The sequence below is a fragment of the Poecilia formosa genome, unplaced genomic scaffold (assembly GCF_000485575.1).
Source record: "Poecilia formosa unplaced genomic scaffold, Poecilia_formosa-5.1.2 Scaffold578, whole genome shotgun sequence".
NCBI lineage: Eukaryota > Metazoa > Chordata > Actinopteri > Cyprinodontiformes > Poeciliidae > Poecilia > Poecilia formosa.
The window spans coordinates 1,850-16,200 of record NW_006800517.1 but is presented as its reverse complement, the minus strand read 5'-3'; the positions used below and the strand labels follow the sequence as shown (position 1 = coordinate 16,200).

Genomic DNA, 14,351 nt, shown 5'->3' with positions numbered 1-14,351 from the left:
CAGCATTTTGTTTAATTAAAATTAAACAAAATGAAATTAAACACAGCTAGTTATTGTCCCTTTGCTTTTAATTTGAATGTTTTAAGTTATTTTTGTGCTGGCTGTTGAGTTTCTGTACCTCTGTCACTCAGACAGAGATCATTCAAAGGTGGGGTTACCCTTCAGAGGAGCATGAGGTTTTGACAGAAGACGGCTACATTCTGACTATCAATAGGATCCCCCATGGACTCAAACATACAGCAGGTCAGGTTCCAATTCTATTTAAAGTATCTCTTTACACATTGACAGGCCATAGGATGTTCTTCCTTCCCTGGCTTCAACTGGTCCTGGTTTCAACACTGTAGGTCCAAGGTCAGCAGTCTTCCTTCAGCATGGACTTCTGGCTGCTGGCAGTAATTGGATCACCAACCTTCCCAACTCCAGTCTGGGTTACGTACTGGCAGATGCCGGCTATGATGTGTGGATTGGGAACAGCAGAGGGAACACCTGGTCCAGGAAACATCAAACTCTGAGCCCAGATCTAGAGGACTTCTGGAGGTTCAGGTGTGAACTTGAAGCTGATATATGTCCAGAGAACTGTTTCCAGAATATACTTAGATTTCAAACATCTGAGCAGTCCCAGAAACATCTAGTCCACTGTTTCTCCACCCTGGTCCTCACCACCCCCTGTCCTGCATGTTTTAGGTATTTCCCTTCAGCCACACACCTGAATTGTATCTCTGGGTGATTAACAGGCTTCTGCAGTTCGTGATGGTCATGCAATCATTTGAATCAGCTGTTCTGGAATAGAGGCACATCTAAAACATGCAGAGCAGGGGGGAGGTGAGGACCAGGGTGGAGAAACACTGATCTAGTCATTTACACTGCAGAAAAATGCTGAATTAACTTCTAGAAGAAACCATTACCAGACTTCTACTGCAGTTGGTTCTGGATCAGACGTCTCTGGATCAGTTAAGATTATTTCTTACAGCTAGATCCTCCTATAATATCAAACCTGCAGAGTATTAGAGTCAGGTTTTACATCAGGTGACTCTGCATCACACCGGTCTGCAACAAATGGTTCTGGAATATGGTTCTCAAACAGATTATTCTAGATGAAGTCGCTCTGGAAACAGGCTTCTGAAAAATTATTTTTGGATCACTTTGGCCTGAAATAGTTGATTCTGACCAATGTGACTAACTTGAACTGTTTTTTCTAAATTAAGTGTTTTCTGAGTCATGATGTTTTAATCTGGTTCTGACTCTCCATCTTTCAAATAAAGTGAATCAGATAGTTCTAAGACATGTCTTCCACTATTCTGTATGTCAACAGCTATGACGAAATGGCTCTGAAAGATCTTCCAGCAGTTATCAACCACATTCTGAAGGCTACTGGTCAGGAACAGATCTTCTACATTGGACACTCCCAGGGAACGACCATTGGTACCCAATCAAGTCTTGCACTTTTTTCTTGTCTGCTGTAAAACACTAACTTCCTGTACATGCTAACTTCAGTCTTATTTTACAGCATTCATAGCGTTCTCCACTCTGCCAGAGCTTGCCAGTAAGATTCGCCTGTTCTTTGGACTGGCTCCTGTTGCAACTGTGGCATTTACTGACAGCCCCATGACCAAACTGTCTGCCCTACCAGATTTTCTGATCTGGGTAAGAATTAGTTCCTGGTAATAGCACCTGTTTAGGAAGCACAGGACAGGTGACAAAAACTGACAAGGTTTTGCTGGTTCAGTTGTTGATGGTATTAAAAATGATGATTAAACGGTGCAAATGAATAGATCATGCAAAATATTATTTGTCCGGTGGGGAGGAGCAGTGAATTTCTCAGAGATATTCCACAAATTGTAGCTTTTTTAGAAAGGACCAACAACATGATGGGTTTGTTCTTACATTAAAATATTCATTATTTTATTTATTATCTATTCAAAAATTCTAATTCACTTTGAATTATTAGTAGACCTGCATTTTCTTGTGACCTATTGATGACATGCTCATTGATGCACCCTGCAGGACTTGTTTGGGAGGCGGGACTTCCTGCCACAGAGCCAGTACATCAAATGGTTGGCTGAACACGTCTGTGCAAAGACATTGCTGAGTGAGCTGTGTGGAAATCTCTTCTTCATCCTCTGCGGTTTTGACGAGAAAAACCTTAACATGGTCTGTACCTCTGACTCTGAATAGCCTGAATAACAGAACTTTGTTGTATTTTATCTACATGAAGATTGAAGTTCAATCTTCATGATATCTTCTTGAACAGATGTTCCTGTTAGTGACAGATTTACATTAGGAAACCTTTTCTGTGGAAAACATGTTCATCTGTCAGAAGATGCATTTTATTTAATGAATTTGGTTTTATTTCACGCGATATCAGCAGTATGGTCAGCAAGATTACCAGTTTGTAGTAATCTAGCTGACCATAGTTAGGTAACTAACTAATTAACTATGTAATCATAGCTAGTATCATAGGTAATCATAGTTATAAGACTTTCTGATGTCAGCCACACATCAGAAAGTCTTGCTGACATCAGCAAGACTTTCCTGCCAACATGTCCACCAGTGCAAGCCAAGCTTGAAAGCGGTGACTTCAGAAAGTCTTACTGAGGAAGACTTTGTAATGTGTTCCAGACTCGGACTCCAGTCTACACAACTCACTGTCCTGCTGGGACCTCTGTCCAGAACATGATCCACTGGGCGCAGGTACCTGAGCAATATGACTACACTTAACCTTCCCCATAAATCACCTTTAAAATCCACAGACATTGAAAGTATGAAAACAACAGTGAACTTGGTTGCTCCATTGTGTGAACCGGAACTACAGTACATCAATGATGTACTGTACATCAACTTCTCTGAAAACTTCTTTTGCAATGTTTCTCCGCTGATTACAGGCAGTCCATGGAGGGAAGCTGATGGCATTTGACTTTGGACCAGAAGGAAACCTGAGGCATTACAACCAGGTGAGTCTGAAACTGGAACCATAAAGATCAGGAAACATCCGAGTCCAAGCAAAATAAGGACTTTCAGACTCCTGGTATAAACAGGGTCAAACACAGTCCTGGTAGCACCAGGGTTCTACCAAAGTCCTAGAGAATCCAGGTGTTCAAAGTCCAGGACGTTTTTAAGTTTGGTGGGTACAAAACTGCAAAATGATAATATCAAACTTCAGATCAAGGCACTACTTGACAACCTGGATGTGACTGATGAAATGCTGACTGAGAAACTTAATGAAGCTTCAAAAATCAAGACACAGTGGCTAAATAATCTAAAGAGAAACAACCCCAAACAACAAAGATCAACAAGCTATGAACTGAAGATGAACCATAAAGCTGATCCCAGACCAAGGATGGCAAGAACGGTGGTGAACGAACTGAGAAATGAGGTTGCACGGGGAAAGCAGATGTTATTGCCTCCCTGAAAACAGCTGCCATGTATTGTCCCAAAGCATGTCAGACACAACACTGGCAAGAACATAACCATACATGTAAAGCAGTGAGACTAGCTGAACAATATTTGGGTGAAAAAAAATGAAAAGAGTTGTTTTCCACTCATAGAACATTTTGACATTTTCTCAGATAAACAGGGGAAGAAATTAGTAAAAATAACTGGTAGGTGTAAAATAGTGAGCTCTTAGGATCAGAACCATTAAATGGGCTTGCTGCTAATCAAGCCCATTGATTAGCAGCCATGGATCATATTCACCCTATAACTATAGGGTGAGTATCATTTACATGGTGGATTCCTGTAGAGTTTAAACTTACTGTCCTGGGTGTTGGTACATAGGAATCACCAACCCATCCAGGTTTCTGACAGATATTCCCCGCTCAGCAACACACCCACAGAGAAGCCAACTCTGGTAATGGACAGCTCCATAGTCAGAAACGTGGCATTAGAGACACCAGTGACCTTAATCAAATATTTGCCAGGGGCAAGAATGGGCAACCTTGTATCCTACCTACCTAAAACTGCTGGTTAAGGGTTAGGCACTGGTGGTAATGACACCTGGTTACGCCAATTGGAGGTCACTGACGTTAATGTTGCTTCAGTGTGTAAGTTTGCCAAAACAATGTTGGACTAAGTAGTTTTCTCTGGTCTCCTACCTGATTGGACCAGTGATTACATGTTTAGCCTCATGTTGTCATTCAACCGCTGGTTGTCTAGTGGTGTCCTGAAAACGATGTGGGCAGTGGTGGCTGATCCATAGGGGCGCTGCCCCTCCTGACATGGAGGGGGAAAACAACCTAAAAAAAAAACCTATAAACATTGTTTTAAAAGTTGTATTAGCCAGTTTTCCTTAACAGTGTGTGCCTAAATGTAATTAAATTATTTACACATTTCCACCAACTGACTCTCATACAGTCCTTATCTGAAGCCAAGAGAATATAATTTGTAACTTTCACAGGTGCTGTTTCAGTGCTATGATGAACTGAAACCTGACTGAAACTCTTCAAACAGGAAGTACAATAGGGCCAGACCTTTGGCAGCTGCGTCACTGATTCTGTGGTCTTGCAGTGCAATAATGCCTTTTGTAGAGTTAATGAAGAGCAAGATTTAATGTAGAATAGATGTGTGTGCCAATTTGACACTTGGAAGTGTGCAAGTGTTAGAATGGTGAGAAAAGGGGGTCAACTCTACAACACTGAGTGTAACAGGCATGTAGCCTTATCTACCAGAGGTCACAGTAGCCTCAGGCAGGCAGAGATCAGCAACACAACATGATTAAGTGTGTTGCTCCTGAACCACAGGAGCAGCAGTCCTAGGCCAGAATGGCACAGGAAGAAATGCTGGATCCCAAACCCCACTGACACCAATCCATCTCTGCCAACATGTCCACCAATGCAAGCCAAGCTTGAAAGTGGTGACTCCTGCAGCCAGGTGGCCACACAAACTCCCGCAGAATGCCCACCAGTGAGGTCAAGGAACCTCTCCACATTCAACATCCCGTGCAGATACTTAAAAGAACCAGCAGAAAAAGGGCATAATGCCATTCAGCTCAGTCACGCTGCCTCAGGAAGGCCAAGGTAATAAATGGAAATTACACCCACTTCATTCTATTGTCTGCTCACATTTCTATGTTTAGTCTGATCACAGAAGTTGTTGTGCTTAATGCTATAAATGTCACATTTGTCTTTCCCATAAACTCCACTATTCCCCCTCTGCAGTCAACTCCTCCTGAGTTTCGTGTCCAGGATATGAAGGTTCCCACTGCCCTGTTTTCTGGAGGACATGATACTTTGGCGGACCCAAAAGATGTGGCTGCTCTTCTTACTCAGGTCAGTCATGTCAAGGCCTGGTTCCAATGCTCGCTTTACACCCTTCATGAAGTGTATGCTCAGTCGAAGTGAACGTAAAAGCCCCGACACATTTTGTCTGAAGCCAGACAGTTGAGGCACAGCGGTATGTACCTTTCACACAACAGTGCAGACTAACTGGGGGACACCCTCCTGCTTTTGTATACGTCACCCTATACTCTGTGGGTAGTCATGCAGGGTAGTATGCACCCATGTACATCCTGTTTTGCTTTTACAAAACAGTCACTTTTCTGCAGACATCCTCTTCCTCCGTGAATAACGTTATAGTTTTCACCCAGGAGTTTTTTAACCATTCACCAGTCTTATTTTTATAGGAGTTATTTAGAGAAGAATTGTATAAATGTACATAGTTCATCATTGCGTCTGATAAATGCTCCTCATAGTTACAAAAACCAGATCGTGGAAGGGGAATAGTTGAAGAGATATATCAACATTTCTGTCTGACCATATTTCCGCATTATGCACCTCAAGAAACTTCTGACCAATCAGGCAGATGAAGAAGAACTGGGCCACACTGCAAACTCAAACCCTTCAACATGAAAGTGCATTTGAAGGACACAAGGGTGGAACACTTTCCTTTTTTATTTAGCCACAGCACAAAGTACATGATCTGCTTCCTCTTCAAAACAGTCTAACATTTCAGTTTCCCTCACACAAACTCTGACCTACATGTATGCTTGTTTTGGAGACGGGGTAAAAAGGCGACTCAGATGATGTGGGGAATTGAAGTTACACTTCATCATGATTTCTCTCATATATTTAATTTCACTCCACATTAAACTTTTATCACATAAGCATTCAGAACATCAATGCTATTTATGTTTCTGTTGGTGAGCCATAGCTATACATAAGGATCTTTCAAATAAAACAACTGAAATCTTAAATCAGGGTATGCACAAAATTTCATCAAAGTTCTCTCACCATCACATTCTTGTCATTGGATGATCACCAGAGTTATGTGAATCAAAGACTAACACATGCAATGTGACACTACTCATAAAGGCACTACTATGGCTACCAAAAAGGATATTTTTTGACTCTCCACCTCACTCACCAGTACAAATTGTTTTACTTTTTTCTCTGTGGATGCCATTGTTGATAATAAAATAACAATGATCAGCAGGCTCATTTAAATTAATTCTAAAATTCACAAGATAAAATTACCTTCTCCTGCAGGTACCTTGTTGGCAGAGATGAGTAAAACTTTATCTCACTGCAGGTGTCCAACCTGGTCTACCATCAGCACATCGAACACTGGGAACATCTGGATTTCATCTGGGGTCTGGATGCACCTCAAGTTATGTTTCCCTCCATTTTGAAGCTGCTGCAGGAACATCACTAGTGATGCAAAGCACACGTCATTCCTCTTGGGGACCACCAAAGATGTGTTAATTGAAGGTCCAGCAGCCAGGTTTAATCAGGAACGTGTTTTTAATGTTGTTTTTGGAGGGGAATGACTATTCAATGACTTTAAAAAAGAAAAAAAAACAGTAGATTGTAGTAGATTGTCTCAATTTGAGTTCAGATAAGTTTTAACTCGCGTCAGTTCTTCCAACACATAGCTGTCATATGTTCTTTAGTCTCTGAAGTGGGACTAGGTTCATGGCTCTAGAACCACAGAACAAGCAGAGTTTAGTTTTCTGGAATATGATCAGTTACACAAAACCATTCATCCATTCATTCTCTAGCTCCTTGCTCCGTCTAGGTATCATTAAAGTCCAAACTGAACTTCTTGTATTCAACCAGCAGTTAGCTGATTAAAGACAGATAAGTTTTGGGATTAATTTTGATCTCTAAATGTTAAAACATCACCTAGATTTCCAATGTTCCTCAAAAACAAACTTTACCAGAAAGAAAAGCTTTACACTCTGAATTTGGGTCAAAATAATCAGATTAAATGAATCTGAGCTTCCTACTTTGGTTCTAGTGAAACTTGAATGCAACATCAATTGAAGGTGTTCAGTGATCCAAATCTGAATTATATATTTCAGATTTCAGCTCAAAACCATAATCAAATCTGATTTATGAGCATCCCTGAATACGTAGGTGAAGTTCTGAACTTTAGAGGTTCTGTTTGACCTGTCTCCTGGTTCTGACCAGCCTTTTGACCCAGACAGAACCTGACACACACTTATTCAAACTTTGGAAATTTAATAATTTCCAAATTTGTCCTCAGCTTTCTTTAGAAAAGCTGAGGACAAAAGCCGATTATAAAGCAGAACTGCTTTAGTAAAATAAAAAATTTCAGATGCTGGAATAGAGTTGCAGAGTAGTCTGAGGTATAATCAGATGTCTTTGCCATTTGTCTGTTTTCATTTCACTAGTTACTCCCATTGACTCCTGTGAGAGGAACAATGAGTACCTGTTATGGGAAAATCCACTACAGGGATGTCACCCGTTTTCCCAAATAGAGCCAGGACAAATACTGTGCCTATACTTTGACTTGAAAGAGGCAATCCTGCAACTAATGATGAAAATCATCAGATTTTAGAATCGGAGACATTGATTTTCCACTCTGTTATGGGAAAGTCCACCATGTGATGTTCCATTCCACATGTTTTTATTAAATATTGTTATAAAAAACATTAAGTACTGTGAATTTTTCTGTGCCATGTTGGGAACTAAAAACCAATAAATGCAAATATTGGTAGAAGTTTTTAAAATTACCAATATTTTCAATGCTGTCAGTAATAATGAGTAAAAAAAACAACTTTATTTTTTTACAATACAGACATAAATGATTCGTAACTACATGATGTGTTACAATTTCAAGAATAAAACAGAACTGGAAAACTCCATTCTAGTTGCTCATCAAAAAATACTGGGATTTATTTGTTTTGAAGCAAGGTACTTTTAAAAATGCGGGTGATAACTTTATTTGTGTCTTAAACAAAAAATAACTGGTCACCAGTAGATATTTTACACTATCTGTGCCTCTGGTTTAAGAAGATACAAACTGTGAAGTGTTTTTTCTGAGAGTAAACTCAGGGAAATGCAACATCTAAATGGTAAATGGCCTGTACTTGCATAGTGCTTTAAGATCCAATAGTATTTCACACTACATTCATTCATTCACCCATTCACGCACACATGCTGATGAATGCCATTGCTGGCCACCACCAGCAGGCAAGGTATGTGAAGTGCCCTCCCCAAGGACACAACAACAGAGGTGGACAGAGTGGGAATTGCTGAACAATCTCCTACCATTGTCCCCACCATCCAAGAAGAAAGAAAGCACACCAATCCCAGTAGCCTATTTTTGCGCAGAAACATTTAGCTTAATTTAATACAAAAACTATTAGCCTAGCTTACTAACAGGAAGCATGGCCCTAGCACAGCACAATAAGAATTTACCCAGCTTAGTACAGTAATATTAGCCTAGCTAGCCTAAAACAGAAACCTCCTTCAAACTTAGCACACCAAGTGTTAGCCTAGTTTAGCACAGAGTTTGGGATCAGTGTCTCTTCAGCATCATGGATCAGTCTGCGCTCTAATGATGATGCTGTTGGGTGTCCATCAGTTCAGTTTGTCTTCCTGAGCATATTAACAATCTTTGTGAACTTCAGCCGGGTGGCGATGTCCAGTGGAGTTTCTCCATCCTGGAAAACAGAATACAGTTATTAAACATATCAACTGTATAAAAATTATAATTGAAGATGCAGTATGCCACACACACAGCAATTGGTCCCCACAACGTAGTATATGTCAGGAAAATCGTCCCCACAAGGTATTACAAACAAACGCGCACGCACGCACGCACACAGGCCTGGAAGGTGAAGACCACAGTGGTGCCTGTGGTCATCGGGGCCCTCGGGGCAGTCACCCCCAAACTGGAGCAGTGGCTCCAACAGATCCCAGGAACAACATCAGACATCTCAGTCCAGAAATGTGCAGTTCTAGGCACAGCCAAGATACTGGAGGAGAACCTCAAGCTCCCAGGCCTCTGGTAGAGGACCCGAGCTCAGAGGATGAGAGAGAGAGAGTGAGAGAGAGAGACCACCCGTGGAAGGTGAGAAGGGATTTTTTTTATTTTTATAAAAAGAGTCTTGTTTCGTATTGCTAAAACAATCACTATGTATTGACAGTATATTAGTCAAATAATCCTCTGCCTGCCTCCATCCTGTGATCCTACGGCCATCTGCAGAAACATACTGCTCCCAGAGTGATCCGAAACAACCAATCAGAGCCACGAGGAATGTCTATTATACTTGTGTATGTGCTCTTCACACACACACACCCACACAGCATGCACAAGTTTAAGATTGCTGGTTTGCTGCAGCTGTGCTAAAGGCCAATAAACAACATTACAGAAAAACTGTTTATTCGCTGTCATCGGTGGCCATGCTTATTGAAGCAACATCGAAAGCAGTGATCTCAATATCCAGTCCTCAAAGGCCGTTGTAAAGTACCTTTTCGATGTCTCACTGCTTCAGCACATCTGGCTCCAACATTAGCTCATGAGCAGAGCTCTAGGGCTTCACTGCATCCTGGTGGGGCAGTTTGGCCATTTAATTCAAGTGTGTAGGACGAAGGAGAGATCTAAACGTTGCAGGAAGTTACAATTTGGGCTTCCAAATGGACAATAATCTGAAGTCTACAGACAAAATGGTTATAAAGTGGCTTAACTACAACAAAGTTAATGTTTTGGTGTGGGTATCGCAAAGCTTTGATCTCAATCAAGGGTAACAATGGCAGTGTGCTCAGATGCAGAGGCTTTCAGCTGTCTTTGCAACCAGACAAGTTGAACATTTTGATTGGTGGATTTGCTGGAAATTTGCTGAGAATTTGTAGACTTAATTTTAATTTATTAATTGTTGAATAAATGTAGCCTAGGTGTAAATTCAAACTGGAAGACTTTTCAGGCTCATCCTCATAATTTAATAATTTAATCGCTGCATCATGCAAGTCTATCGCAGCCTATCAGCGTTGGCCCACGCCTCCTCATAACCAATCATCAAACAGGCCTCTATTTATGAGGATCTCCATCCATGGCTTCATTTGCTCACCAGCTGAACTCAACCCACCTATTCCAATACCCAATGGATGCAACGACTTTCAGCTCTATTAACAACCGGAAAAGTTACATATAATTATCAAGCGATTTAGCTGAAAGCAAGTTATGGATGTCATATGTACATCATTAGTGACTCCACCACACTCATTCCTTCCGGTTGAGAAACCAAGCTCACTGGGACCTCAATGGGTTACAATGGGCTCAGAAAGAAACATTGGCATTGTGAACATTAATAAAAATTAGAATGTGGGAAGAAAGTAGCGGCTTATAGTCTGGAATTTACGGCACATAAAATTAAGCAAGTATGAAGCTTCTCTTATAGGGAGCATTGAATGCAAAAGGATTATCATACAAAACATTGCTACTTGCCAAGTTACGCTAAAATATGGGATTGCAGATGATAATAAATGAAGAGTTGCTTGAGAACCGAAGAGCCAGCTCTTCTCTAGGAGCCGAGCCACAAGAACCGGCTTTCTGAAAAGAACTGAACTTCCCATCACAAAACATTCTGCAACAATGTAAAGGAATGTTAACATCATGTTGTTTATGGTGCAGTTGTGGACATACTTTGTTCCTGATGTCAGTTTTGGCATTCCGTTTCAACAACAGTGGAACCAGATGGTGATTTTTCCTCTGACAGACATAGTGCAGCGCTGTGTTTCCTTTCTACAGCAGAAAAGACAATGTTGTCAGGACAGTGATCAGAAAGAAGCTGCAATCTGATATTTGCCATGTCTGCTCCTATTTGGAGTTTCACTCACATAGTCAACGGTGCTGACATTAACACTGCTGCTCAGCACGACATCCATTAGTGCCACACTCTTTCTCTGTTTCTGCAGCTGCAACAAGAACACAAATAGCTGCAGAGGTCAGACATGATGTAGTAAGAAAGTCAGGAACACAGAGTCCTAATTTTCTCAACTAGCCAGTTACAGTAACATGATGAAGTGAAGCTGCATGGGAACTGGAAAACGCTTTTTGTGTGTCGAGTTACTTAATCAGCTATTGTTCAAATGTTTCACTCATTTTTGGTGAAGTTACATCTGATTGAAATTTGACAAGCCTCAGTTTGGTGAGCAGTGTTTCCCTAACTAATCTGAGGAAAATTGTTCAAAGTGGAGAACAACAAAAGAAGGGCTAGGGCTAAAAACTGCAACAGGCTGACAGGTCAGGGGAGGTAAATCTGTGTCAGGTCTTGTACCCAGGACCTGAGACATGGTATAACACCCTAGGTATTTTACCTGGTACAAGACACGGGTGTTGGGTACCAGTCCTGGGTGCAAGATCTGGTGCCTTGCCTTGCCTTGCCTTGCATGAGATACCCTGGCTTCTTGGTTGTGAACCAACTAAGCCCAACTCTGCTAGCAAGACTTAAAGGGGCAGTACTATGTATTTTCTAGGTAAATAGTGGTATTTTATAGCACAATCAAGTAACTATGTGACCTTTGGTTGTTATAAAAAGTGAAGAAATTAGACTTTGTAGTTTTGTGCCTTGAAATTCGACTTGTCTCTTTAAGAAATTCCTACTTTTCTGAAACCTCACCTTCAGGACGTCATCACAATATCGCTCCTCTATTAACGCTTTAACAAAGTTTTTCTCAGCATTGCACCGAGAAGTAGCCATCAAGAGATTGACTGTACAATGTGGTCGAATTGTATAAGCTTCCCACTGTGTTTGTGTGAAAAGCTATTCTAAACATTAAAAAGCAACAATGTACTATGTCTTGCAAGTAGGGTGCTAGTTGGCTGATTTTACCATGAGGAAATATCCCAGCAGCAGAATAGGCATCAGGATGGTGATCATCAGATAGTCCAAAAGAGACAGAGTCCTCTTAGACACATAGTGAAGACATGTCCTCTGTTTCTGAGGAACACAATGATACAGAGTCAGCACAGCTGATGGTAGTCTAGCTTTTTGACATCAGCATGAGGGCACACCTTATTGGTAAGCTGGGCATTTGCCTTGTTGTCAACCAGATACTTCACCACTTTCAGGTTACCATGACGACAAGCAGCAATGAGGGGCGTGTCTCCAGTGTGTTGGTCTTGAACATCCAGCATGGTTGGGTCCTTCTTCAGGATGGTATAAAGCTGATGGAGATCTCCGTCATAGGCTGCCTGACAGGCTGACTGGAGGGGTGAGTGACAGAAGGAAGAAGCAGGGGAGAAGTTTCATATGGGGTCAGACAAAAAATTTAAATTATTGTCCGATCAAAAAAAAGATTCAAAACCATGCTTGCATTCTGCTGTGGATAATCTATGGAATGTTGGAAGCTCCAACTATGCAGAAGACGATATGAGATCAACTGAGAGATGAACTGCTCAATCAGGGAGTTCATAATATTCAAACAGCCTGATTATGAACGTTATGAATGCTAACAGAGTGTCATTCTCCAATTTCTGTTGAAGGTCTTGAGGTAACTCAGGATAATTTAAATGGGTTGACACTTACTCTGCGTACATGTAAAAGTAAACACTGAATCAAATAAGAATGTTCAATGCTCAGTTTTTAATTTCGATCTAAACATGTTGAGAAGGTAAAAGAAAACATGGGCTTTGTGAGGTTTTACTATCCTGCTTGACTGTCCTCATGTAGCTCAATATCCATCAAGTCTACATCAATAACAAACAGTTTTGCTATTTGGGATCTGGAAGCCCTCAGTTAGTCTACTTGAGGACTCGTGATGCAGTTGGAAATTGTTTGATCCATGACTGTGCTCCCTGAGAGTTACTAGAGCACTTGTCACAATAGAGTGATTGTCAGATAACAACTTACTTCATTTAATGTGCTTGTCTATCTTAAGGAGCTGTTTTGCGTTATCTTCTCTAATACATCTTGCTCAGGCAATGGATGTTGGCTTTGTGTTAAATGTAAATAGTAGACAAAAAAGACTCATTCTACTTTTAGTGTCAGGACCGAATCCAGGTCCAACTTTTAACACAATTGACACACAAGAAGAATTTAAAACCAGGCCATTATACATATTAATTCTTGCAGTTTAACAGAATCAAATGGCCTTTAGGGAGGATTGAAATAACATTACAAGTAATGTAGAAAACATAAATAAATAAAAATTACTTAAGACTGAAATGCACTCAGTGTAATGCACTGAGAGTGAGCGTGTTCATATTTTAGGTTCTTTGAATATTTGCAAATATATTGTGGGTTTCATTTATTCAGCTTGATGAATAATAATGTTGAGGAAATGTTGATGGAGGAAGAAGTGACTGTAGATATTAACAGGCAAGAAGAGTTACTGAAAGTTGTTCAGGGAAACCCAGAGAAAGAACTAGACCAAGACTTCAATCACAAGCACAGTCTGAAAGCGTTCATGTCAGGGACATGGTTTGGAGAAAAAACATCTCAAGCCAGCAATGGAAAGGTGGAAAGATGGACCCAGATTTCCTTGGACCTTACACCATAACTAAGGTTGATGGGAAAAGTGTTGACATTGTTGATAAGAGATAGAAATCTATCAATAAGATCAACATTGATCACCTTAAAAGATGCAAGGAGGAGACAACTCAGGATCCCAGGGAAATTGATCAGACCGCCACCTGCATCTGCAGTACCTCTTGCTCCCACCACCACCACCACAGCACTGCCTTCTGCCGAGACAGAAGTACCACGACAACAACCTGTGGAACTACAGCAAAAGCAGCTTGTACACCACCTTCTGTTAGGCACTTAAAGACACCCAATGTTAATATTTCAATTTTAAAAAATGGCTTTCAAAAATAATTTTTTAAGTTATTGCTATTATTTATTTGAATCCGTCACAGTTTGTAGAGATATAAAGTACTCCACATATCTATAGCAAATAATTTTGCGTCTTATTTTACATTATGAAAGGATTTTCTCTTTGCCATTGTTCAACTACATCAGAGCAAATTCAAATTAATTAAACCGGAGAAATCCACTTCCTGATCTCCATCTGAATTTCATGCATCATCTAAGTCACGTGTCTTCAACCAAGCAATAGCCATGTGCTGGTCAGATACGCCTTTGTCGACTAATCCTTTAAAAATTCTCT

General features: G+C 40.7%; 2 protein-coding genes across 3 annotated transcripts in view; one reads left to right on the top strand and one right to left on the bottom strand.

Moving 5' to 3' along the window:
* Positions 1-7,888, top strand: part of lipf (lipase, gastric) — a 20,430-nt gene extending 12,542 nt beyond the window's left edge. Inside the window, exons 3-11 of one of the 2 annotated variants that reach the window (XM_007540981.2) lie at positions 132-243; positions 345-543; positions 1,313-1,422; positions 1,508-1,644; positions 2,005-2,151; positions 2,620-2,691; positions 2,883-2,951; positions 5,154-5,264; positions 6,523-7,888. In XM_007540981.2, the coding sequence (XP_007541043.1) occupies positions 132-243; positions 345-543; positions 1,313-1,422; positions 1,508-1,644; positions 2,005-2,151; positions 2,620-2,691; positions 2,883-2,951; positions 5,154-5,264; positions 6,523-6,645 (1,080 nt within the window). In that variant the 3' untranslated portion in view covers positions 6,646-7,888. The remainder of the gene's footprint in view (positions 1-131; positions 244-344; positions 544-1,312; positions 1,423-1,507; positions 1,645-2,004; positions 2,152-2,619; positions 2,692-2,882; positions 2,952-5,153; positions 5,265-6,522) is intronic. The other variant, XM_016665391.1, reaches the window with a different exon arrangement.
* On the bottom strand, positions 6,671-13,926 carry ankrd22 (ankyrin repeat domain 22; the record flags this gene model as incomplete). Its single annotated transcript, XM_007541000.2, has 7 exons — positions 6,671-6,987; positions 8,363-8,902; positions 10,885-10,983; positions 11,079-11,156; positions 12,074-12,181; positions 12,256-12,447; positions 13,817-13,926. Coding segments are annotated over 6 exons (665 nt in total), but the record flags the coding sequence as incomplete, so codon positions are not given.
* Between the last annotated feature and the right edge of the window lie 425 nt (positions 13,927-14,351).